Raw genomic sequence first — 27866 nt, forward strand, 5'->3', positions numbered from 1 at the left:
TTTATCTTTACTTCTCAGTATAGTTTTGGCAACTGCTGAGTAATGAAAGAAACATGGAATGCAGATAGCTGTAAAAAAACCCCCCAAAACCAAACCAAACCAACGAAAAAAACATCACCACCACCACCCCCCCAAAAAAACCACCAAACCACCACCCTACCCCAGACCTTAGTTACAAACAGCAGACAACAGGAGAATATGAAAAATTGCCTGATGCAGTGGGAGGATCTTAAATGTGGTTAGTATAGAACAGAATTAACATCTCTGTAGAATAACAGACTTGGGAAGCATGGATTTTTCAATCCTTCACATCTCTTCGTTATGCTAGCATTGTGCTAGCACAAATAAATTAATAACTCCCCTGAACATTTGTGGAACAAATAGCCATAGTGCCTTTCAGATTTTGAAATACAGGCTGTGTGCATTTTTAGCGTTATATGTTATACATGAAGGTTGGCTGAAATAGGTTATTCTGCTTATAGAGTATTGTTCCCATATGAGGATTCAGGCTATGTGCTCACAGCTGCTACTCTCCAACATGGACTCTCAGTTCCACTAAAATCAATAGCTGGCACAGCAGGGTACTGTTGTATGGTGTGTAAATAAATGGGTGTCATTGTGTCTCACTTTTTTTCTTTTCCCCTTTCAGATTTAGATTTGCTTTTTTTCAGGCATATATCAGTGTGTGTTTTCAATGCAGGCAATACGAAGCATAGCTGCTTAGGGAAAAAGAAGCTTCCCCTCCCTCCCTTTAATACTTCCCAATAGGATTTTCAAATAAACAACAATTGCATTAATTATATTAATTATCTCTTAACAATCTCAGGAAAAAACAAATAAAACAGAAACCCATTTTGCAAGTGTAAGCTATATGACAAAAAGGAATTCACAGTCACCCAGCAGACAGCTATCTTATATACCAATATGTGGGAAAAGTGTCATAGTAAGAGTGTCTTAATTCTGTTACAATTTATCTTCCCTCCTCCCATAAGTCTTGCACCTATAGTTGAAAATATATGACAATTGTGGTTATGGGATATAAGAGCTGCAGATCTGCTTTTCAATAAACTGACTTTGAAGTTCTGTTTCATACATTTTCTTTTTTATTCATGCATCTGGTCATATAGAGTGGTTTACTTTTTTTGGCTGCAGACTTGGCAGATACAAAATGCAGATGTTGTTCTTCTGACTTAAGCTGCTATTTTAAGCTTTTTGGCCAGCGGTTGAAAATTTTAGGCTCAGTTGTTTATTTGCTTATCATCAAAGTGGTTTTTGTCATATAATTCATATTCAAGTATTAGCTTTCTATGTTTACTTTCAGAGTTTGAGATTAACAGTATGGTCTTTTTTTTTCTTTCCTTTTCTTAAACCAGCATGATCTTTTGATTAATAATACAGTAGAATATGTTATGCTTCAGAGAGCTTTTATTTGCCACCACCCCACCTCACCCCCCCGCCCCCCAGCCCAACAGCCCAACCCTCCCATTGTGCAGTAGTGCTTTCCCTTTAAGAAAACCATATCTCTCTCCAGATGCCTGCATCTCTTTGATACAGAAGGGTACACTAAGTTCCATCTATAAACAGAATCCACTAATTAAGAGTAATTGCTTCGGAGATTGGTACAGACTATTCAGCATCAGATGCATGTTCCTCTCAGATATCCATTAGCCTCTAATAAGATAATGCAGATGTGCCAGTCTGTTTCCTGTTTCCTTCTATTGTACCTTTATTGCCGTATATGGACCAATGGGATGGGCTGAACAATAAGTGGATGTCCTTTTGCTCCCAGAGCCCTTCTCAAAGGAATGTTTGTTATTAGATTGCTTTTTCTGTTTAGTTTCACATCACTATGCTAATAAAGGAAACATAACACTCCAAAGGCTTTTTTTTTTTTTTTTTTTTTTTTTTTTACTTCTGTCACGGTAACTAGTTTATTGTTTAATTAAATCTTGTTGAATAGCCAAGAAAACAAAAATGCAACATCTCACAGTCAATGAGGACTGGTGGAAAACAGAGTGTACCCCTTTATGAAATAAAGTTTCCATGCATTTTTAAGAGTTTAAAGGCAGTGTGGTTATCGTGTTACTGTATCTGACTGATTTACACTTGAGTCGTGCTAAATCTGCTGAATTATTCAATACTACTCAATGCAACACCATCAGCTAGCATAATAGAAAGCATATGCATAATCAGGGATTTCAATACAAACTATATATTAAATACAGTAAGGGTTCTCGAAACTATTAGATCTCGACTTGTTTTGAAAACAGCATTAGAATATGTCTCAAAGCCACCTAATAAATAAGGACACCATCAATTCTGTCCCTTAGGAAAAAGATGTAATATATTGTTGAAAGGTTTTGCAAGTAAAATTTTCTCTGGAACTGTTTTTGTTGCTGGGAGAGGAGCAACTTCTCCCTCCCATCTTACTGCCCAGGATGCCTTCGCAGTCCAGAGGTTCCTGTTTTAGAAGTTAGCCTAGGATTTAAGAGAGCGGGGGATTTTTGGCATTGGCAAGAAAATGGGAAACGAACTTAAAAGAGACTTCCTCTGTGACCCTGGAAACTTTGGGGACAGCTACATTGCAGGCCACTAGTCTTGAAGCAGCAAATTCTCCAGTGTCCAGCTCTGTACAGAGTATGTCCTCACGTCAGTGTGCCTCTCCTTGTGTTCATGGTTTCGTCTCCCAATTGTCAAGGAAGAGCAACAGCACTTCACTAGAAGGTGCAGGGATGGTGGATTTCACTTAAAAGTTTGCTGGGTGCCACAGTTGTGAATATCTTAAAATGACTGTCGAAATTCAAGCATTTCTGCAGGTAGGGCAGAGCTCCCCACTGACCTTTTCAGAAGTGAGGTAAGAAAAAAAGGTGAAAATTCTGCTTTACTTGCAATGCTGACAACTTAATTCCCTGCTATGGACAGTGAGAGGGGAAGAAGAGGAATGTGGAGTCAGGGTGGTGTTGGCAGAAGGGAGGACAGAGCATAACCTTCCTACTTGGACTGCTGGCCAAGCCTCCTGCCTTGGCTTCTTGCCTGTCCAGCTGTTGATGTGCATCAGTCACCTGTAACAGCAAAAGGATTTTAGGAATTCTCAAAATCTTACGCAAGTGCAAAAATCAGAAGGGTGAATTATGTTACAATAATACCAAATATTGTTACTAAGCGTAAGCTAAATAGCAATATAATGAATGAGAAACAATTCATTTAATACATTCTAGAAGAAATGACAGATATGTGAAAAGCGAAATTGTTTATTAAAGCCTGTGCAAAATGCGTGGGAAATGAAGAGGAAAAAAAAGAAAAGTCACCGTTTGACTGTCAAAATTTGGAGCTTATATGTGAAAATCTGTGGTTTTAAACTTCTGTTCAGCTACACAGACACCAAGAAGAAATGTGGATGAGACAGGTACACCTGCTGCATTAACCGCAGCTGATAAATATTCTGTCTGCTCTGTGCTGGAGCTACTGTAGCCTCCTTCCCCTGTGGCCATCTGCTTTATCACTGAAGTCAAGTCAATAAAAGGCCTGTAAAAACCAAAAAGGAGGCATATGTTCTGTCAAAGAAGAGTCATTGGCCGCTGTTCAATGCAACGCAGCGCACAATGTGATCATCTCTTGGTGAGCTTTCAAAGAAACTTTTCTGTATGATCCTTTTCCATACTGTTCGTACTAATGGCCTTGTACTCATGAACAGTCACTAAAGCCAAGTCTAATGGAAGAGGATTTTCATCATATACTGGGTAGATCCTCTGAAGTGACTTGATAACAGCCATTTTCTGAAAATTTTGTACAGGTCAGAAATCCATGCTGTTGCCTCACATGAATGGGTATTTAACAGCTGCTAAGGTGACTCTGTGGTCAGTTTGGTTTGCTTCTTCTGGGGTTGCTCCTCAGCTGTGGTAGCTGGCTCTTCCTGTCCCATTTAGGGTAAACTTGTTAGCGTCCTCCTCAGGGGAATCCAGGTGTAGGCCAAAGGAGAGTGTGTTCAAGGTCCACAAGGCATAAAAAGGATGGGGCTTGCTTCTGGGCAAGTGTCACAGTTCAGAGGGGACGTGCTTCTTCAGCTGTGGGGCATTTACTGTAGCAAACGAGAGCAAAGAAGAGTCTCCTTCTCAAAGCTGGCACCCCTACAGTGTCTTAGTGTTTTGTGCTGTGGTGCAGGTTTATTTGAACAAAAAAGGTTTTCAGCTTAGAACTGTCTGCAGCTGATGTCCAGTGTGGGATCTTCATCAGCGAATTGAGGGGCATGAACATGTCAGTCTGGTGACACGAGTGAAGTCTTGCCTTAGAAGTTGTTTTTAATGCTATGGAACTAGCATGAATGGGGACAACTGATCTTTGGGTTTCCCATGCTGCAGCAGTTCCTATGTCATGATGTCCTCTGCTGTGCAGTGGAGGTGATGGGTCTGTAATCACTGTTAGCAGAGCTGGTGCCTTGAAGTCCCTCGGTAACCACAGAACACGAATGGTGGTTGCTTCTTTAGAAGAAGATGGAGTTGCTAGAACATAGGTGTCTGTCTACAATTTCCTTCTCAACCATCGTATAGATAGATGTTCAGCTACGTGAGCATTTATAACATCCTGCTGCTCCTGAGGGACAATACGTGGCATCAAAGAATACACTGTTTAGAATAGTATACCTTTTACACTGTCTTTCTTCTCTGCCTTTATTCGGAGAGAGAGAAGATCTGAAGAACTTTAGAGAGGAACAAGTTCTGAAGCCTTATCTGCACACCTATCTGCAAGAAATTTCCTTGGGGTGATTTTTGAGTAATGAAAGAGAAACCTGCTTTCTGATAGTATTTTCACTATATAATTGCACCTCACATGAAATTATAAGCATGCAGAACTGTAGGTTTATAATCTAGTTTTGGTACTGTTAGGTATTTCATATGGAGTTGCATACTGAGCAGTTATAATACTGCTGCGTTTTGTCATCTCCAGATCCATCACAGAACATGTTCCTCCAAGGGTGAGGAAGTGACCAAAGAGTTTCCCTGAGTGGCCTTTTTTTCCTCTACATCCTGGAGGAGTTGCTTCTTTTCTGAATACTTGTCACTTAAACATACAAATATATCTGATGTTGTGGTTCTGGGAATTTTTATAATTTATTATTATCTCTGCATTTTTCTGGCTAATAGAAATATAATTGAATGTATTAGTTCTATAAAATTAATTTTCTTTCCAGAGTTCTACATCGTTTAAAAACAAGTGACCTTGTTCTATGATTAATTTAATGCATAGATTTTTGGGGCTGGTTTTCATCAACATCCCTTTCACATTTGGTTGTTTGGTGGTTTTTTTGCAAACATTTTGAGCATAGTATTTTTGTGGAATTGCTTTAGAAAACATTAGTTCTTTGCATATTCCTTTGATACTTGGCTTTCCCTGTCTCTTTAGCTTTGTAAAGCTTTAGCTAGGTAAAAGTCACCTATGATGGCTCGTCTCATTTTGTGTGTTAATGAGTTGATGTATTTTGGCTTTTGAGGCTTCTTCAAAAGATCTGCTTGGTTTCACCAGTCTCCAGGCATGTGGTCCTCAAGTTCGGCACGGCCAACAGCTGTGCGTGAGCTCGCTGTACCCCCTCATCTCTGCATAAGTCTGTCTCCATTAGCATTAAAGGTATTTTGTGCATAATTTACACAGTTATCAAATACTTACAAGCTACATTTCTGTTATCCCCAAGCAGGCTGCACTCAGCAGAAATTGCTGTCTGAAAACATGCACAGCTGGTAACCTTTGCTGGTATTCCACACAGAGCAGAAACACTCCACTGCTCTCTGACAGGCAAACATATGCATTTGGGGTTGTTTTTTTTTTTTTTTTTCTTCTTTTTTTCCTTGCTCATTTGAATTCTTACTGACAACTAGTAGACTGAGTAGCAGTAGTGATAGTCAATGTTGTGTTGTCGCAGTTACCCTCCCCTGGCATCGATTTTGCTTTGTGACCTTGACAAGTCATTTCACCACTACCTTTATTTGCCCACCCAAAAATCTTCTTGTCTTTGGTTTCAGGCTATAATTTCAAAGAATTACAAATAAATATGCTATATAACGTTGGATGTTGTTACTGATTGCTGACTGTAGCAGATGCAAGGGCATAAGATGTTTGCTTAGGACACCAAGCCTTTAAGCAGCCCTGGACTGCCTTGCTTTTGGGTGGTTGAGTTTTGTCTGTGGCTCCTACAACATGTGTGTGGAGGAGATGGATAACTCCTCATGTAAAATGAAGCTCAGGAGCCACTGCCTTTTGCCTGGAGCGCTGCACAAATAACTGCAGGAGTCGTGTTTGCAATACGGAGCAGTTGCAGCCTTCCCAGTAGCTCTCAAGACACCGGTAGCACTAGAGTTTCACAAGCAGGTTGTTTCCAAGAAGACCAGTCATTCACTGTATGTAGACTTAAACAGCTATGGTGGGAGCAAATTTCACTGCTGAGAATAGCACAAGAAATGCCCTTTTCTCAGTCTGAGGCTTTAGGTACAGAGACCGAGAGAATTAGGATGCCTCAGTAGGCACCAGCCGTTTGGGTGAAACAGGAAAGTGTGTGTAGCTCTGGATGACTTTGAAGATGGTAGTCATGAGAGCAAGTGAGTTCTGTAGCAGAATGCAGGAGCAGTGTATCGCCATCATGTTGCTCACTCAGCTTATGAGTTAATGGATGCTTACTTATTTGATGATTGAAACAGTTCCCCCACCCCCCAAGAAAAGAAAAGAAAAAAAAAAAAAGAACGGAGAATGATCAGTGAGGTATCTTTTAAGAGATAAAAAGATAAGCTAACTATCCTTTGACCAGAAATTGCTTTCAGGATAACACAACAGTCAGGGAAATCGAGTTAATGTGTGTTCTGCTGTTAGCTTCAGTAGAGTGAGAATTTTACCCCCAGGTAACCATCAAGCTGATCTTGTAGGACACTGATAAACAAGTAATCACTTAACAAATGTAGCAAAGGGATAAACGATTTTGCTATGTGTATATATTAAAAATACGTATATTATAATCAATATATTGTTTTCTTCTTCCCACAGACTGTATCAGTATGCATCTGTAGAGCAACTGTTCTCCCAGAAAAACATTTGTGTAAGCAGCTGAACTGCTGCGCTCTGATACCCAGAGTAAGAAGACTTTCTGTCCACGGTCTGCAGAGCAAGAATGTCCTGGAAAACAGAACAGTAGGAAGCAGTGATGAAATATAGGATGGACCTGATCTAGTGAATTACCTTTTCATCATCACGCAATCCAGCTCAAGCCGTACCTGCAGGCTTGACAGCCCTCTTCATTCACAAGTTGATGTATCTGTTTGCTGGCTTGGAGTGATGCAACAGAATATTTATACACTGTGAGGTGTTAACATGACAACCAGTAGCCGCACATGTCCAGTACCAGCAGTGAATGGACATATGACTCACTATCCAGCAGCACCATATCCATTACTTTTTCCTCCAGTCATTGGTGGACTGTCGCTACCTTCCCTCCATGGACTCCAGAGTCACCCACCAACTAGTGGATGTAGCACCCCGTCACCTGCAAGTAAGTGCTTGGTATTAATAGCATTTATTGACAAGTTTTCCTCTGTCAAAGACTGATTGTGTTTGTTCTGAAATTATTTTAAGAGTAATTGCAGTTACTCATCTATGATATATTTTACTTGGGCAAAGAGCATGCATTGTTTTGAAATGAACATTTTCACTTAATCTTGTTTTTATAAAAATAAGCATGCAACTGTATGATATACCAAAACTGTGGAAATGAGGGCTGATAAAACCTGGTATGGATTTTGGCATACCCTGCATTATTGTTAGCTGCAGAATCCGATGTTGTGTTTAAAGAAAAACTGACCGTTGTGTATTCATGAACAGCAGTGATTCCTCAGTACAGTATTCTCTCAAGTTGTACAGTAATTAATACGACTTTCATTTTCTTCTGTAAGTAACTGCTTTCTTCCTGGGCAGCTTCTGAAGAGCAGCCCAGTGGACAGCTAGTAGCTGTGAGCTGCCAATGGCTGCAGAATGAGCACTTGAGTTCTATGGCTGAGTTCCACATGCAACACTCTCACGTTTTCAGCACTGTTGAGTGTATTGCGCAAGTTTTTTATTCATCACTTTATGACAAACACCCGTTTTCTGCTTGGTCTTAGTTTTATGTATGTTTAGGTGGCTCCAAACAAAGCAGTCCCAGATACTCTTTAAGTAGCATCTCATGGACAATATGTGGTCTTTGCAGTGGGTGACTGATGTATTTATCACCCATTTGAGGAAAACCAGAATGTATATAGCTTTGTGGGTCAGTTTGTTGTGAAGGTGATTGCTTAAAAACATTATTGTGATTGTTCAATGAAGGTCTTGACCAAACAGCACATTTGCAGAACAACTACACTTTCTACTAAAGGAAAAGGAGACTTGTTACAGCAGTGCCCTTAATACATCTTTCAGCCAAAAGCACACAGAGTTAGAGCTTCAAAGATGAATGGGAACCACAGTGAAGACAAAACTTCTGAAGATTAAAGTTGTGGTGTTTGTGCTGCCTAATGCTAACTCTGGCTTCATGTCTCATATATGCGTATTTGAAGACAGGGCAGCCTTGGAGTAAAGTGTTGGGGTTTTTCCCAGTTACACGAACAGTTTTCATCCAGTCACGTGTGGGAAGAGGTATAATCAGTCAGGCTTTTATTTGCACTGTTTTATTGCAGGGTGTTTATTGGAAATGAAAAATGAAACACTTTCACCAGAAGGTCTACAAGTAACTGTTCAGTTTTCTAATCCTGTCAGAAATTATCTGGGTTAATTATCAGAATACTCTACTGAATTTATCCCCCTGGTATTGCACTCACTTGTTGAAGAAAAAGTGTTACTAGTTAATGGTAAACTACTTCTGAGGCATACCTTGGTAAATATCAAATGTATATGATCGGAAATGCAGAGTTTTTCTTTTCTGCAAGTTGTTCCTGTGGAATTAAGACTGTGTTGCAGATGCATTATTAATGATTAATAAACAAGTCAGTGTTCAGCCTTTCAGAAAAGCAGTGCTAAGTATGAATTTCTGTAAAAATGCAAAATAAGTGGTTACTTTTGAATCTTTGGGTTTGTGTGTCTATGCCCTGGCCCCAGCATTTCAGGACAGTATTTCTGTTGAGGTACTTCGCAGCACTGGCTCGCCTTGACTGAGCATGACAGCCTGGCAGCTGTTGTGCATAGCTCAAGGCAGAAGTATTTGAAAATACCAGCTAAAATTGGCAAGACAGGGAGGAGGGTGACTTGAATGAGAATTTCTTTTCAGACACAGTCCCCTGCAGGATGACTCTTCTGGTTTGTACTACTGTTTTCTTATCTTTGGTGCCAACAGTCTGTCTTGTTTCGAAACCTGTAGACTTCTGATTCTGGAGCTTAAGGTTAATATCATTAGAGTTATGGAGACAAGTTCTTGGAAGCAAGCAGGTTGAGCTTTGGGTTATATTTCAGGTTTTTGTTTTTCATTGTGGATATTTTTTTGTAATTATTTTTTTTTCTTACAATGAAGCCACCCATGGGCTGAGGTCGGTATGATTGATGGCCTCTATTAAAGTTGGAACTTATACTGGGTGGTAGAAGCATATAGATCTCACTTGCAAAGACCTGAAGAAATTAAAGTTTGGCCAAGCCACTGCTCTTTACACGCTTGAAGCTATTGTACTGTTTATCTTCCAGATTCTTTCAATTTATGCAAAATCCGATAGAAATGGTTTTACATAACAAAAATGCTATAAATATCTCTTCGATCTTTTTAAAGCAATGCATTTCAACAGCTTTCATTTGAAGGTACAGTCATTTAAAACTTCACAATATTGTCCTGTTTTGTTCTGTTCTGTCTTGGTTTTAGACTTTCCATGATGGCAAGTAACTTGATATAAAGTTGTACTAAGTTACCTTAAACTACAGTTGGGGTAGGTATCTCCAGTCTTGTTAAACAGACAATGGTGTTTTAGATATATGAATTTTGCGAGCACAAGGGGCTTACAATAAGTGTTCAGGATGGAGTGATTTAGTTTCATTGATGTTAATAATGGTGTTACCTCCATGACCTGTGACTTGGCTTCTGTTTTTATACGGAGATACATAGTACAAAATACTTAATAATTAGAGGGCTGGTCACAGTTCTAAAGGGGTCAGAAAATGAAAAAATATCCCTTTTATGCATACATGAACTATGCATTAGCACCGAACAAGACCATGGTCAAGAAGATCGTTATTTTTGTAAGGCCGATTGATTTACCTACCATTGTATTACACCATACAGCACAGAGCAGTCATCTTCATGCCTGATATCAGATGGCATGCAGGTTTCCCCTGTTGCATTAATAATGAGTAATTGCTTCTATATATAAGAAAAAAAAAAAAGCAAAGACTGTTTCAGGAGGTTACTGCTTGGCTCATTTAGAATGGTAAGGGAAGGCGAAACTGGAGACATTCCCATACTTTCTGGGTCATGTGCCAGCCTGTCCCAGACCACCAGGGTTCGGTGCTCTGCTGGACTGGGAGCAGCTGTGGGAAATGGATGCTTAACAAAGGTCCTACAGAGCATGATATGTTTGCAATCACAAAATGTTAGTGAAATATTTGGGGGAGGAATAAATAAATATGGGCAAATATTGTTACATGACATTTTATTAAAGTAAAAGCTTCTTAGGTTCAGGTGAGTAGCAGTCATGCAGGCACACACAAGCCGTTCTGGTATCTGGGTGGCATTGCTCATTAGTTCTGGGAGACCCATCTTGCCATCATGAAGCCTAACATTGGTAATGCTGTTGCCAGAGACCAGTAAGGCAACTGTCACGATGTGAAAATACCAGTTTAAGAAGAGTTTGCCTTCTTTATAAAGCATCTGTTGTGGATGTAACAATCTATATATAAAAATAAAATATATATAATATATAAAATATATAATATATAAAATATATAAAATATATAATCTAGAAAAAGACTAATTATAAAAATTAGTCTTAAACCCCCCCCAACAAACTACAAAAAAAACCCCTAACCAAGTAAAGCACCACCTGAAATTTGAGAAGGAAGGTATGTAAAAGCCATGCAGATCATGAAAACAGTGAGGGAGGTACTGTCTGTATGTTATGGCTGATGGAACTGCAAGGTGCACAGCAATGTTGCAGTTTCACAGGCGAATCTTAGCGCTGGGAAGGTGAAGCCGTGCTGCTCACTGGTAGAGTATCTTTGTAAGATGTCTGTAGTGTTAGTTCACCACAATGGGTTTTACAGAATTTAACATGGGTAAAGACACTAAATAACAAAGCCAGTTGGTGTGAGCTGAAGACTGTGTCACAGGGAGGAAAAAAACCTTAATCTGAGTTTATGCTGTGATGAAAGTAATCCTTCAGTGTGTCCTAGATCAAATTAAGGTAGAGTCTGGACAATAACCACTGTGGGAGCCACTAAATAATAAAACACTTTGGTAATTATTCCCTTTCTGATTGGATTGAGCATCCTGCTTCAGGCATCCTGCTTGAATGGGGTGATGTGTGTAGCCCATGGCATTCAATGGAAGCAATGCCATATTCTACCTCTAGCCCCCCACCACATTTTGGTCCTTAGGCTGCCGGCGTGAACCTTTAGATCCTCAATATTCTGCCTTCATTTGTTGCAAGGGAGTAGCTTGGTAAGGGGGCAGGGGAGATCAGTGAGCCTGATACAAGAATGTCCTGGAATTTATATAAACTTAGTAAGAATGCTTCACCCAGATAGTTTAAAAAATAAATAAATAAATCTGAATGTGTTATTTAGAGGACTGTTGAGATGTCAAGGAGAAAAATCAGCACTAAGGTCATTTGTTGTATTTTAGCCAAGCTCTTCCATACATTTCTGTCTGGGGTGTTTTAAAAGTGCGTTGTAAAGAATAAAGAACTTTATATTCTGTTTTATGTAAATCTTTCAAGTATGAGAAAATGTATGGAAAGTAGGATCATCTGAGGAACTGGAAGAGGTAGACAAGGAACTAACGGCGGCATTACTTCTGAGTAGCGCTATGTAAATACTAATTATTATATTTAGTAGTCAGTATTGCATCTCCGCCTTTTCAGATATGCTCAGGCCACGCAGATTGTTTAAGTGTTGCTTTCTGCTGGAATTGCTTTTTTTTCCATTATTGCTGGTTATTTACCACTCGAACTCCAACTTAAAAGATTGCTTGCTTTTTTTTTTCTTTTCCTGGGAAATGGTTTTTCCACTGGTATCATTAAAAGAGTACAGTTAAATCCAGTGTTACTGGTGTAATACTGCAAGATATTTTTGCCAGCCCCACCCGTTGCAGGAATTCATTTACTTTTCCAGTTCTGTTGTTAATCATTATATTGACACAAAAAGTCCTCCCAAAAGCACTCTTTGGCAGATTGCATTAAATATGAATAGCAGATATTCATTACGATGTGTTGCCCCCAAGAGAACTCTAAACTATCTGCACTACTCATGAACAGGCAAATACACTAATTCTCCAGCTATTCAAATTATTTTCAAATAGTTTAGTGTGTGTCTAATAAAAACAAGAATGTCTCTGTTTCCCTTAATTACTTAGAAGGTCAAGGACTCCCACATCTCACTTTACTTCACAAAATGGGGAATATTTCTGTTGGAGGTTGGAGTATGGTTAATACATGATGGATTTTTTTCCTTTGGCACAGTTACCGAGGCAAGTGCTGTCTGTAATGGACTAAAAAAAACCACCAACCCCTCATCACTCTTTGGCATTCTGGAATTGTGTAAAATAATATTATAATGGTTGTATTGAATTAGGAAACAATATATGCATCAACATGCTTGATTATGTTGTTGAGCTTTTTCATGCCTTCTAATTTTAGTGTGACTGTCTTCCTTTTTTCCCAGTTCTGTCTCCCTAGGAAGGCTTGCTATGTACTCATTTACGTGTATCTGCAATTAACAGATTACTTTTAAGACTTCTAATGTACCTGTTCAGTGCATATGTTGCACGTCTTTATTGAAAAGACAGAACATGTGTTTGCATTCAGAAAGAGTGGGATAAACAGAATATGAATATCAGATTTCTTAGCTACAGCCAATGTTGCCTCATGCTGGCAAGTCTGAGGAGCAATATCCAGATGATACCTTGCAGATATCATTCATGACCTTGGAAACCACCATTTCTTTTCAGTTCTTCCTTTTTTTTATGTTGTGGGCTTTTTCCTGGTTGGGCTCTTTGTGCAGCTTGGAAGCATCAATGCTTTGATTAATAAAACTATGTTACATTAACATTTTCTGATTGTAGTTAATCTGAAACTATTAAAAAATTTAAACTTATTTTTTCATGTTAGAGCTTCTTTTTTCAGTACTGTCATTTTCTAAAAAAACAGGAGTACCTCTTGACTCAGCGCAGCTGGTGGCTCTTGCCGTAGCTCTGCACTGCAGAGGTGAATCCTTGTCATCCTGCAGATGCAGTCCGCTTTTTAGCGGGCAGCATTCTCATCTGCAAGAAATCGGTTTTGGGTGTGTACAGACAGGAATTTGCTTTCTGGGAGGAAGCCGAATTTAGAAATTTTCTACTCTGGCAGAGAGAGCATGTGGTGTAATTTTGGCATGTGCTCCATAATGGCTCTGTGCATCCCTCATAGACCTGCTGTAGTCTGAAGGAGCCTGGCATTTGGAAGTGTAACAGGAGCTGTCAAGAGAATTGCTCCTTCCCTCCTTATGGGCCCCAAAGCAAGGAAATTCCCCAACAAAATGCCTTCTTACCTAAGGTTGGAAATACATTTCTATGAAGTATTGCGAACGACGTTTTTCTTTGCTCTGGCCCAACAAAAAGAACACTCAGTAGACACTCCTGAGGTTGAGGACATCAGGAATGCAGAGCAAAGGGCTGGTTCCGGTCCCCTGCTTCTGGGTCCTACTGGATGACCCCTCTGCCTCCCCTCCTCCAGGTGATGGTGTGTTTGGTGTCGATTCATCCATTACAAATGAAATGCAGTGTATCATTCGAAAGGAAAATAATACCAGACTTTGGGTTTGGCACAATAGTGTCACCCAAAGTTTTCTCAATGTCTGATGCTTTTCCAACCCAAAGCAATAGATGCAGTCTTCCAGAATTGTTTATTGTGTGATATTTCATGGTATTAAAATGGAACATAATCTTTCATTTTGATAGGTTTACATCCAAAAGTATATGTTTAGCAGCAACAGTTTTAAGAAAACTTAATCATGTTATTTTAATTACATGGAGAGTTTCCATTCAGTCATGTTGCCATGTTCAAAGGCATGTCACCATGGGGCTTTTGTAAATACTTTTTTTTTTTAAGCTAAAAAGTGCTTTTATTTTGCTTCAGTGCTGATGTTGGTAAGACTTTCCTCCTTTATTCTTCTTGGGTTGTTATTTTGTGTTTACCATCCTTTTAGCAGTATGCGGGCATTTAGTTGGGAAGCCTTATTTAAGATTCAGATAGAGCAAACTTTTTTCAGGAGAGATCAATTTACAGTTTTCCTCAGCTAGAATATCTTCCCCTTTTGCCTATTTAGGGAATATGGGGAACAAGTTGTGTTAGGTTATGTGGACTTTTCAGCTGTATCAATGACAGCATGTTTCCCATTTAAAATGATAAATACTCACCCTATCTGATGAGCCCCGAAAGGGCAGGGAATCCTTTTTCCCTTCCTTTGTCCTTCAGTGCTTCGTTTCCTTTCTTACTGCCCAGAATAGTCCTACATCAGTAATATTCATAAATGATTTACAAAAGTAATTCCTGTGTAATAGCTTGGGACGTCAAGATTTTATGATGCTGCCAGATGTGCTATCAAACAAAATTATCTGGTTCAAAAAACTTGTGATAAATCTAGTCAGAGAAAATTCCCCAGGGCAAACTCACCCTCTACAAAAGTAACTATATCTCATAAAATTGTTAGATTCTCCTTTACCACATGTTTGAAATCAGACAAAGCAACAGTTTTATTCACGTGCAAACTTCAGTTTGGGATAAACTAACAAACAGGAAGGACTGGCCTTAAGCAACAGAAAACTCCTTTCCTTTCAAAACACCATGCACGCTCAGAGGAAATGTCAGAGTAAATATCAGAAATATTTGGAAAACCAGAACCTGCATCCCTAAGATACTCAACTGTTTTGTCTAGATAATGCATTTTTAGAAAGTAGTCATACCCTAAATATAGTGGGTCTCATCTGGGTGAGGCAGCTGAGCTCCTGATTGCTGTATCGAGCCACCCTGAAGTTGTGCACTGAGCAACATGCCCAACATCTGCCACGTACATGTGTGTGTGTTCATTCCTTCATGGTCTCTGTAGGGGAAAATGTATGGGCAGCAGGGCCCATGTTTTGTCTGGGAGTTCAGGTTTTGAAAGAGGGGAAGCACTGGAGGTGCACTGGAAGTCTCTGTATGGCTATACCTCTATGCTGGAGAAGGCAGGACCCAAGGCAGTGTGCCTTTGGCTTAGACTTGTAGGCTTGTGGTAGTCCTTTTTTCTCAGGCAAGCCTCCGAGAAAGTCCAGCTGCCTGCACAAATGAGCTTCACCAGTATAAGTAGTTTAGTTATGCCAGAGTAGCAAAATTTTGAGCATGATTTTCATCCCATAGTTCAAGGTGTTTGGAAGAGGGGCTGGAAGAAAGTCCTGGCAGGGAGCTTTTGGGGGAGAGAAATGCTGAGTTCAGGCGATGGGAGAGTTTGGTTCAGCATTTCTTGGAAGTCCAGAGCAGAGCGAGAGAGGTGGGTCTGGAGGGCTTGTGGTGTGCCATGTCTCTGAGGAATGCGCTTCTGCTTTTTGAGTAGTCCGAGACGTTCATGGGCTCGGCATGCTGCCTGCTGTTACACAACGCGCTTGCTTATAGTTCAAATCTGGATGGACGTCAGCTAATGTATGCAAACAATAGGTGTGGGCCTCCAGGTGGAGCTTGATCTTTACTATTTTTCAGTGCTGAAGGCTAGTCAAATTTGATTTAAGTTTGACGTTAGCTTTCCTGAGTTTCATATGTTTAAATCTCAGACTTGCGCTGAGGCTCATACTTGCTCTTTCAAAGACATCTGAACTGCAAGAAATAAAGTCGAAACTTTATTTTTTTTTAAAAAAAAGGACAAATGCTGTGGAAAACTCACAAAAATGCTCTCCTCATCCTTTTACCTTCCTAGGGATAGATTCAGACCCCACCTGACCACACAGCTCCTGCAAAGGCTATGGAGACTCTGTCTGCGATCACAACTGGAGATCATCCTCTTCTGTATGTGTGCAAAAATTACCTAGTTGATTCTTAGAAATTAAAGCTTTTATCTTTCAGCTAGATCAGGAAGGGCGTGTAAGAGTGGATAGTGTTCTTTCTGTATATTTAAGACTTAGATGCTTTTCAAAAGCTGGCTTTTACTAAAGATGTATTTTGATATTTGCAGTAATGTGGGAATATAATTTTTGAGATATGGGGAAAAATGTATGCTTATGCAGTTTTTGCTTCTCAAAAGTTCTTAGGTAGTTTCAAGGCTTCATAACATAACATAACATACCTAATTAGAACCTTTTACAACCTGCATTGTTTTTTTCCAGTCAATTATTAAATACCCCAAAATTAGTTTTTATGAAGAAAATGCCAAAAGTCTCTTAAATATAGCAGTAACAGCATCACTTTTCCCTCCCTGTATTTAAAAACAAAAAGAAAGAGGTTCTTTAACAATACTGAAAACTCCAGGGGAGAAAGGTGGTGTCCTGCTGCCCGCTCTGCACAGCCCTCAGCTTTTTTCACAGGTTCTGCCCAAGGGCTTGCAAAACCTCTGGGCTCTTAACAACCTCTGCAGCCGTATTTGAGGGAGAAAAAACTTGGCTCCCTTTTAAGATTGAAAGTGTCCAAGCCAAGAGCCGGAGCGCTGCCCTGTCACAGTCAGGTCACCGTCAGCGGAAAATGCAGTGCAATTTCCTGTGCATTGTGATTTTTATCTGGGTACCATGCAAGCAGTAATGTTACACTGCTGTCGAGCACAGCATCTGAGAGAGGCGATACCTAGGGGCTACAGCAGAACCAGTGGAAATCCCCATTATGTCTATCCTTATTCCCTTCTTATCCTTATCCCTTCCAGCCACTGAGCGATACTTGTTTGAGGGTAACAATCCTGTAGAGAGATGCACAGACGTTCAGTTTAGAGCCCTGAGACAAGGCCATGTTGTAAATCTGCAGTCTTCGGAAGAATTCACCTGCATACCAGCATTACCTAAAAGCTAACAGTGAAGGCATTTGTTGGGAAATAGAACTGTATCATGTAAACAAATCTGTTTATGATATATTGCTTTCACATAGCAATTCCAGGATCAAGAGTTCTGTCATTTGAGAAATTAAATCCTGCGAGAATCATTAAAAGTATAGAAATAGTGATGTCATTACAAAATTAACTAGCTATAAACCCACAGGGTGACATATCAATTCATAAAGGGAATAGCAAAACATAATGCAGGGCACATCTGCTGCTCCGATTCCTGCAGAACCATCAGCCTATTGGTATCTGCAGACCACTTGAAATTGAACATCTGTTAGAAGCACTCAAAAAAGCAGCAGGAGAAGCCGTACACCTTGCAAAACACTTTGCTGTCAGTAACATCATCGTTTCAATAGTGTATTCTTACAAAAATTGTTATAAGTCCCCTTCAGGTCCTAGATCTTCCTGGCATTGTTTCTTAAATAGCAACAGCATGAGTAATTGTAAAAATAACACAGACTTTTCTAAGGACTTTCCTAACATTTTTATTACTTTTTATTTATTATACCACTGCAACACACAAACGGCTATAGAGTTTCCAAACAAAGAAGGAGATACGATCTCTGTTCCAAGTAGCTTGGAATCAAGAAAAGGAAGACATACAAAGAGTAAGAGAAAAGGAGCTGACTTCTTGGCCAAGCGATGGAGGTGAAGGAAAACTCACATCTTAGAAATGCAAAGCTGAGTTGGGGCTTCTGAAGAAAAACGGCTGGATGCTTAGAAACAAGTCAGCCCATGGAGACTGACCTGCTTCTTGCATAGACCAACAGTAAGGTGCTGCAGCTTATTTCACAAAACTCGCGTGTGCAGTCGGTGATTGATTAAGTATCATAATTGAACTGCAATTGAACTACATCATCTTAGCTCTTAACTGAACTGGTCAGGTTGACAGTATATTTCCCCTAGCTGCATGGTCTGGCAGAGTCCAACTAATTGGCAATTTTCTTCTGTTTAACAAAAACAGAAATATAGTTAAGCCAGAAAGAGAAAGATTTCAATATTGATTAGTGGTGGTTGGTTTTCAAAAGTGATCTGACAGACATTTGGAACATATCAGCTGTCTCATGGCGCTTCAGCCAAACATCTTGGAGCACGGTTTGCCTTCCTCTGTTTTTATTACTTGCAGAAGAAGCAAACTCTGCCAGGATGTTATTGGAAGGGATGTTTGCCATTTTAATATGTAGTTACTCACACAAACTTGATGAAAACATATTGCCATATCTTTGATTTTTAAGAACAGGTAATTGTATTTGCTTGTAGTAAAAAATGTGAATCATTGCCTTAAATTATTTGGGAAGGTGAATTAAAACATACAGCACAAGTCCCAAAAAATGCTTAGTTTTATTCAGCAAGTACCAAAGTGTTAGACTGGAAATACTGCCCATCTCACTTTTTTCAATAACCAAAAAATTTTTACCTTGTGGTCCAAGACGAAGCTGGAGTGTTCCATAACCAAGGTAAAGCCTAACTGAGGCAGTCCATCAATAGTGTAAAGTGGAAAGTTTTCCACTTCCACTATGTGGAAAGTCACTAATGCGGGCAGTTTAAATGGAGTTTCTGTCAAACCTGTGTCACTGTTGTAAAGCGCCCTGCATGTGTGCTAACAGTGCTGAGAATATTGAACACTGGATAACCCAGAATTTAAAAATATAATGAAGTATACATAGGAGGAGCATTAGTACTAAAAACCAGACTGAGATATGTGCATTTTTTCTCCCTAGATGTTACTTTTGGTAATCCATTTTTTAGTCAGTTCTGGACCACTGAAACTTCTTTGGCTGCCCAGATGTCTCCACAGTTATAGTCCCAGTAAGAAAGCAGTGAAGTGATAAGAAATGCGTGTCCCTGCTTGGTAAACTTTGTCTTTTGGGGGAAAAAAACATATTTCAGAGGATCTAGACAAAGCTGTCAAAACTGGTTTCCTGAGGTCCTACTGCTGCAAGGGCTCTCTGAAGCTAATGCCTCTCCTTTTTCATCGCATGCACTGGGCACATTTTGGGGTCTAGCATGTTTCTTCTATTTGGTGGAAAAAATGTAGATTTAGGGTCAGATCTGTTGTTTGAGACTGGCAAAGAGCTATTCAGTAACATACAATCACAAAAGGAATCCAGCACTTGAAGTCCCTTTCCTTACCTGTAGCTTCAAGTTGCCGTCCACATACCCGTCACCCAGGAACTCTCCCTTTAATCTTTTTCTTTACTTTCTTGTCCGTGCAACTTGTCTGGTTGTGTCTGGTTTTATTTATTTGATTTCTGTGGTGTTTGTGTGCTTCTGTGCTTTTATCCCATACATATAATTACACAAAATGCTTCTGCTCCCTCTTTCCTTACTGGAGGAATTGTTTTGTATATATCCTCAAAGTGAAAGGGTCACATCTTCAGTGAGATGTTGTCTTTGGGGCGAGAGGGATGCAGAAGTATTTTTTTAGGAAGGTTAGACTGGTTCTTGGCAGCCAAGTAAAGGAAAGTGCAGTCGGGTTGGGGGGGGGGGGGGGGGCAGGGCTTATCCCTGGATGATGATACATAAGGCAGATGGCTCCTGGGATTTGGTGTAAAAAAAATCTAAAAATTTGGGAGCCAGTGAACAAATTCAATTTCTGAGTTTCTCAGAGATGACACCAGACAATGGGGGTTCTTTGCCTGTGTCTGCCGAGCACTGGTCATCCTGAAAAAGTAATGGAGAAGGCATTAGAGCCACGCTGCTGAGTCACATCACCTTTATCGAGTTTCCAATCACAAGGTTGATGATAAGTGTGTGTGACGATTTGAGAAAAATGTTGATCGTTGTCAATTGTCTATTGGTCCGGAAAGTTGGGAACCATTGACCTAACGTATGTCTCTAAGGTCAGGGAGACTTATTTCCAAGGATTTGTGCCCAGGATCAGACATCAGCCTGCTAGGAGGAGCATGAAGAAAGGTTGCTGTCACAACAAAGTATCACTTTTTGTTAGGATGGACTACTTTTCCCTTATCTTTCTACCCAGAATACTTATCTTGCCTGACCTGATTTCAGAATATCTTGTACTGTACAAGGCACAATGATACTTTGGCTCAAAACTATGTACTAGGATGTGTATCATAGGGTGAAACTGGCTCCAACGAGCTTCAAATCCAACAAGGGGCAAATTTTTTGTGAGTCTTTTAATCACTTCAAACAAACTTGCTCCCCAAATCGTTGGGAAACATGAACATCTCTGTAGCCAGGTATGCCTATGCAGGCAGTGAATAAAATCCTGCTGCCATGCTAGGTGGCTGTCTACATGTTATCACTGACTGTAAACCAGCCAGAATTGGGTCTGTCCATTCAAAGTTCACTGTAGGTCTTTGCAGAATGACCTTGGACTGGCTGCCTGTGCCAATGTTTTTGTGTTCAGGAGGGTGTTTGTAATAAATTATTTTCTGAAATGTTAGGCTCAGCCCATGCAGTTTTTTTCCTAATAAGATGTTATTATTTTCTGTGCAGTGTTTGTGTTGGAGCAGAAGGTCTGGGACAGCTTGGGGAAACAGGTGAAGGAGGGCAGCCAGGGCTGCTGGAAGGATTGCTGGTATTTCTGAAGGATGGAGGGAACGGACTTCACCTGTGGCATACATTTGTTATAGATTCCCTCTGCGATGAGGAAATGAGTACAGTCAGTGCTTTGTAATTAACTGTGAGTGGAAAATCTCTGGAGATGGCTAAAACAGATTTGTCCACTTAGAGAAGAAACGCCATGACTTAACAGGTGTATGGTGCCTGTAATGTGCTGCTTAGGAGTTCTTCAGGCCTGGCTGCAAACAAAATATTATCCGACTATAATAACATTCTGAACCCAAAGACCTTAACTGGTTTCATTATCAAGTGAGCGCCTGAGGGGAAATACACAGATGGAAAGGCATTCCTTTCCCTTGGTATAATGCTCCCGTGCCAGAGAATTTATGGCCAGGATGCAGTTGGCCCTAGCATGGGCGCCTGGTGGAGGAAATGCATGAAGCCATTCTGGTCTTTTTGGGGTTTTTTTGTTTTTTTTCCTTGCAACCTGCTTAAGGAGTGAATTTTCACTGCCATTGCCAGGCTTCGGGACAGCACAGCTGTATGCCGCAAGCTACAAGCTTGTGCTGGCCCCTTCTCTCTGCTGTGGTCCTTGTTCTCTCCCTGGGCAATGGTGAAGGAACAGCCCTGCTTGGAAAACACCCACTACCATGACGGGTGGATTCAGGCTCCTCTCTAGGCCAGCATGATAATTAAGTGGCATGATCTTCTTCTTAGAAATTAATTTATCCCAGGGTGTGCTGGTGGGCTGATCAGAAGTGATTTCCTAAAACTGTGTCTTTTTTTTCCCCTCTCTCTATTTCTGGTGCAGAGGCAGATCTTGGAAAGATCAGGTCTTTCCTCTGTATTCCCAACCTGTTTGCTATACTGGCTGGAGACAGCATCTACAAGGCAGAGCCTTATAGCTCAGGCAATCTGAAAGGCTACATGGGAGGGAGGCTAGAAATACTAACCCATCATTTAGCTATTTGAGGTGGCTGTACTTTTTTTCTGATTCATTAGATACTCTATGGTTTCTCAGTTACAGTTGTCAGGAGACAGGTATGAAAGCCAAGTTTTTTTGAATGTGTGACCATAGAAGCTGATGTTCCCCGGAGAGGAGTCTGGCCCGTCCATTGTGGACGACTGTTATCTTGGAGAACCTGGAAGATGAACATGTAGAGCACATTAGGGAGTTGTCTAAAATACCATTAAGTTTTTTGGAACTGAATAAATTTGCAAAGTTGGAAATTGCATGCAGGATCTATGTTATATTTTTGTGTGTTTATGTGCATGTATCTAGACTTAGTCAAGAACCCCGAAGGTATTGAAGTGAAAACTGAATAAATAATGAAGTTGTGGTTCAATTGTAAATGTTAATGTTTTTGTGAAAGACTAGAGGAGAAGTTCTTTTGTTATTCAAACTGTCTTGTTCCTTCCTTGCTTATATATCAGTTTACCCTCTTTTTGAACGTTGTATATGGTTTCACGGTGAAGAGTTCACAAATCTTAAAATGTTGCCTTCTTGTCAGTGACACTGATCATAGTGCAAAGGTCTTTTTAAAATTTCATACAGATCACATAGCTCCGTTTGTTAAAAAAAGGTCAGAAAAAAGGTCACCAGAATCTTTCATTGTTGGCAAAACTACCTATTTTTTTTCTTACTCTCAGTCATAGAAACAGCTGAACAGAACTGATTTCACTGAAGTTATTAACAACAATCAACCACCCCCTTTCCCCAACCTTCTCCCTTCTTCTAACAGACATCTGGCATGGAAAATTTAAGCTAAGTATTCCTATCAAGGCTATAAGCAACCAGTCTGCTGCAGGCAAGAGTAAGAATAAGGAGCTTCGGCAGCACTGCCGACAGCAACTTTTTAGTTTGAAGATGTTTTGTACAGGTGTAAAAACACGATGCCAAAGTACATTCCGATATTAGCATACTGTACCTTGTGTCCTGTAATTAACTGCACCTACCTGTATGTTGGCATTTCTCTGACTCTTGCCATCCTTTAGACTGTGTGTATCTGAGGATCTAATCCATCTAAGCCTTGGACACCCTGAACTGCAAATGAAGTCAGAGAGCTGCAGGCGCACAGCTCCTGGCAGGATTATGCACCCAGTGAGCTATTGCTCTCATTATGTTTCACTGCAATATATCACCAGTGTGAAACATCATCCTAATGATGCATTAGTGTAATACATCATCAGGGGAGTCCCACCAGCAATGTATTACTCCAAGTATGGTGCTACTCAGTAAGAAAATCATCTCACAGTCCTTGTGTTGTTTCAGAACAGCATCAGCAAAGGCAAAATATGCTGCCAAAGATTGATGCAGCTTCCCAATTTCATAACTGTGTTAATGGTGGGGGTGCCTTCTGTACGCTCTGACTTTGCAATTGTATTTTCAAAGAGGTGTATTTTGGTGGTCCGTCTTTGGTTGCATTTCTGTTTGGAAGGAGCAGGAATTGATTCTTTAGATTGATGGTTGGGCGGCTTGAAAAGGAAGCTGTAAATCTCCTGCCTGACTGCCTGTTATATAATTCTTGGAGATGGGGAAAGGGTTTATGAAAACTTAGTGCCAAAATTTGCAATTTTAAGGATTTTTCTAGTGTCACCCTGATACATTGTCCTGTTTCAGTCACATACACTGAGAGAAATATGTTTAAAAAACAGTCTCACAAAAATTAAACTCCTCTGTTTCCTGTATCAGCCCATTGATTTTCTTTGGTCTGCAAGATCCTGTAGCAAAACAATCTTTCCCACGGGAGTTGTCTCAAAGGCAAGATTTACTTCAAGGGGCAAGGCAATTGGATGACTTCGCTTACACTTTTGAATGACAGTGGTGATACTGCGAGGTGCTCACTATGGGATTGCATCAGTTCCAGGGACTGCCAGATAGAGAAGCGTAGTTGTCTGTGGTCCACATAACAGAATATGAGGGCTGCACTGCTCCATAGGACACATCCGTAGAGGGATTGGAGGGACTATTAGCTATAAAATAGACATTTCTGAAACATGGTTTTATACATGGCCAATGTTTTCTAGAGTGATTTTTGGATGCATCCAGTTTACAGGTGCAAGACAAGGAAACCTAAAGGGAATCTGAACATCAGTGTGCTTTTGAATCTGCATTGCGTATTTTCAACGCTGAAATGCTGCACACGAGGGGGTTTTTTTGAAAAAAATCTTCCTGGTCACAGAAAAACCTCTGCAAAACCAAGGGGCAGCTTTTCAGTAGGTTGAGCAAAGTTTGTTCTCCCATTGCTTTTGCTTCTTGTTCTCTTGTATTACCATATAACCAGACTGAGAGGCATGACTGTGGCCTTCCTGGCCCTCCTGTCAGTCACTCCTTTTTTACCTCTAAGGCTTGTGTAAGGTTTTTACCAACTGCTTCTGCCTGGGTACCTATGTCAATAAGATTAAGAAATATGGTAACATGACTATATTTGCAGGGGCACCTACTGAGCTCTCTGTTATGACAGCAAAATAGAGATTTTTTTACTGCTATAGCTTATTTCATTCATTCACAATGTTTTTACTGTCCCAATCCAAAGCATGAACATATTGGTATAACTCGAGAAGCACTTTGCTGGCGTCATTCTTCTTCTCCTGGTTAAGTGCTCTATGGGCTTTTTTAGGCAGCAAAAGCAGTACCCCAAGCCAAAAGAACTTCAGTTGTAACTTTCTTGAAGCCTTATTTGGGCAAAGTATGAATGGCCTTAAAAGACAGTAACTAATTTATTTCCTGAAGTGGTGCTGGGTTAAGATCATCATCACAAATCACACCGTCTTCAATGTTAGAGGCTCCCTCACTGCTGTAAGGAATACAAACCTGCTTTTTTAAAGTTCCTCCTTGAGACTGGTTTAGGCTTCCAGAGATCCCAGCTTGCTCTCCAGGAGGATGACAAGGCTGCTGGTGCAGCACAGCTCCTTTCTGCTAATGCAGAAGCAGCTGAAGGACCAAGCCTTTGCCTGTATGTCAGGCAGAAGAGTGAAGCCTAGTGACTCTCTTCCCAGTGACAGCCTGTCTGATAGTTGCCTTTGATTTTAAATGAAAATGAAGATCAGCCTTGTTGGCAGTGTTAAGTAAACAAAATCAAATAAAACCAAAAACTGCCCATTAAAAAAGCAGGAGTTTAAAGGCAGAGATCATTTAATGAGTTGATCTTTACAGTTTTTAAAACTTTAAGATTAACATCGCCACTTCATTTCCCTGATGCTGTTGCTACTTTGAAATCAGGTTCTCTTTCCCAGACTGCCTGAACTGAGCCCTGATAGTAAATAGTTTTCATCAGCAAAAATTAAAAAGATGATGACCGTAATCTTCTGATTTGGCTGCTGCTTAGGGTTTATTTTACCTTAGGATTGCTCAACTCGTGCCTTGGAGCCTTCTCATTACAGAAACACTGCCCTTCTCTGGGTACAGAGCATGTAATGAATCAAGCATTGCTGTAAATACTGTTTGTGAAGTGTTTCTGGCAAATTCCCTTGGCTTATTGCATAGTCATATATGGCAGATTATTGTGTTAATAGATTATTAAACTCTGCATGTGCACTTTAACCTTCTCTGAACTTTATTCTTGCCTTTTAGAAGGAATTAACTAAATCCAAATTAGTGGTGCGCCATCAATCAACAGTCGTATGGATTCTCTGACCTTACCGGTATGTCTTGTTGCATTGCATTGTGCTTTGTTCTTCCATCAGGTTGCACCATGACTCAGGCACAAACATGACACGTCAGAAATATAACGTGATGTGACACAGCCAACAAAAATATCAGTTAAGAGCTATGTGGATAGTTTCAATTCATCCAATTCATGGATTATTCGTTGTCCATTCATGTGTTGATAAAGGGTCTGGTAGTTTTCAACTTGCTGGCTGTTAAATGAAAGGGAAAAACAAAAAAAAGCACCAAGGCAAAGAAACAATAGCTAAGACCCTTGTCCTTCAGCTGGGTTCTCCTGCATTCATTGCCCAGGCTGTGCACTGCAGTTCCAGCTGGTGGTATTTGGAACCCTGTAAGTTAATTAGAAGGAGAAATTTCTGCAGCTAGCAATGTAGATATTCTGGGGAAAAAAACATTGCCCCGGGGGAGGGATGATATTTGAGCAGATTTATAGTGCTCTGAGTGTGCATATGAATGAGATGATGGCCTTCAACATGGCTTGCTGCTGTGGGGAACTGTCAGCTTTGCTCGGGTGGAAGGAGATCCATGGAGGGGAGCAGTGGAGATGAAGGGAAAATAAAGATAAGAATTACACTGGTTTTAAAATGAGATTTAAAAATTCTTAAGGTACTTAAAAGCTGGCTCCCTTTTTCCTCTGGAGGGGAAGTTAAGGAAAGAAACACCCCACATAAGCAAGCAGTGCAGATTAAAGTCTACTAAATATTTTGGGGGGGGTGGGGGGTGTCACCGTGTGTAGGGGGCTCTCTGAATGCCTAAGCCCCATCTCCCTCTTGTGTTTAAATAAAAACCACCCTGAACAGAGTCCTGGTTTATTCTGCTCTGACAAAACATGTTTCCTAGCTTTGGTGTGCATGGGAAGGTCAGCGTGGTACAGGGTAGCGACAGGGAGGGATTTGCTGAAGACCATGGCCAGGCCAAGCCAAAGGACATGCTTGTCCCACCCTGGACTACATGTTTTAATAAACTGCATCCCTTCAGCTGAAGCGTTGTTCCTCACCATGAGGGTGCTATACACAGTTGCACGGAGCAACGTGCAGCTTTGTCTAACGCCTGTGCAGGGCTGCGGTGCGGTCGCCCACCCCACTGTGTGGGCTGGAGCTGCTGCTAGCTGCCCTCCTGAGAGGGCAATGGATGGGTAGGGCAGGTTCATCAATTACCTTTCTTTGGCAGAAGGATTGCATTTTCTGCATAGATGCTGAGAGAATGTTAAGTGGGTTGGCCAGCAGTTTTAAAAATTGCCTTTGAATCCGTGTCTTTCACTTTTATCTTTCTTTCTCAACTTGAATAAATCTCTAGAGGTTGCTAATTGCAGCATGTTTTCTTTAGCACTGGAGTGGTGGGCAGCACATTTTTAACCTTGGCTTCCACAGAGGTTCGGTGTCACTTGACATGCATGTTGAAAAACAGTTGTGTGTTGCTCAACTCTGTTGTTCAGAGGCCCTTGTGTTTTTAAATATTTGTCACTGCAGCCTGCTGTCATTTACAGTGAGCCTTTATTGAGATCATTAAATGGAAAGTTTAAGATTAATTCCCTTTCAGGGCAAGAGGAGGAGGATAAATAACCAGTCCTGCTTGGTGTTCGTTCGTAATGACTCCAGCACAGTGTGAAAGAGTAAACAGTTTTGACAAAAGATGTAATTGATTGTTTGGGTTTGACTGATCACTCAAAAATGTAGCGTATCCTCATTCAGAAGATGCTCTGTAAGGTAATGAATGTGATACTGTTAGAAAACAGGGTCTCATGCCTAAGCAAGGGCAAGGCTTCATGCTGTGGCTCTGCTCATGGCCAGGCTGGCAGCTGCTGGGAGTGCTGGTGCTGCTCCAGCCCTGTGCACCATGGTGGCTGCTACCTCCCTTCCTTTGGTGCCCCTCTTATCCTCGGGGACCCAGTTCAGAGAACCAAACCAGTGGAAAGCTAGGCTACCAGGTATAAGAAAGATTAAAAGTGAAACGTTTTTTTGCCAGTTTAGATCCCTAAATTGCCATGTTGGCCCAGGTCAATGGAACACTAAGGCTGGCATGAAGAGATGGAATCTTGCAGCCATGAGCACAGGGAGAAGGAAGGCACCGTTGTTCAGTGGCAAATGGCCAGTAGATCTGCAAGCTGAATTCCAGGTTATGGTGGTAGGACATGCTAACAGTAAAGTTAACGGTGGCATGGTTATACGTAGGCTTTCTGCATTCTCCAGCTGCCACCTCTAGTTTGTTACGAATGAAGATGAGAGCTTTAACGACCACCTACTGTTTGCATCCTTGAATGCCCTGTGGGCATATTCATTCTGCTCACATCATGTCTAGATCTAACCTTGTCTTTTTATGTCCCCTTTTCTTGTGTAAGTTTTTCTCTTTCATTCCTTAATATGCTAGTTTTCATGCTGATTTTCTGTGCCTCCATGATTTCACTGTCAGAAGCATGGGTGATAAGCAGATCAGCAGT

At 40.6% G+C, this 27866-nt stretch overlaps 1 protein-coding gene across 1 annotated transcript in view; it reads left to right on the forward strand.

Moving 5' to 3' along the window:
• RARB (retinoic acid receptor beta) overlaps positions 1 to 27866 on the forward strand; it is a 321227-nt gene that overhangs the window by 119489 nt on the left and 173872 nt on the right. Inside the window, exon 2 of the mRNA XM_074900539.1 lies at positions 7027 to 7528. Within this exon, the coding sequence (XP_074756640.1) occupies positions 7351 to 7528 (178 nt within the window). The 5' untranslated portion in view covers positions 7027 to 7350. The remainder of the gene's footprint in view (positions 1 to 7026; positions 7529 to 27866) is intronic.

Source organism: Athene noctua, chromosome 2 (genome assembly GCF_965140245.1).
Source record: "Athene noctua chromosome 2, bAthNoc1.hap1.1, whole genome shotgun sequence".
Taxonomy (NCBI): domain Eukaryota; kingdom Metazoa; phylum Chordata; class Aves; order Strigiformes; family Strigidae; genus Athene; species Athene noctua.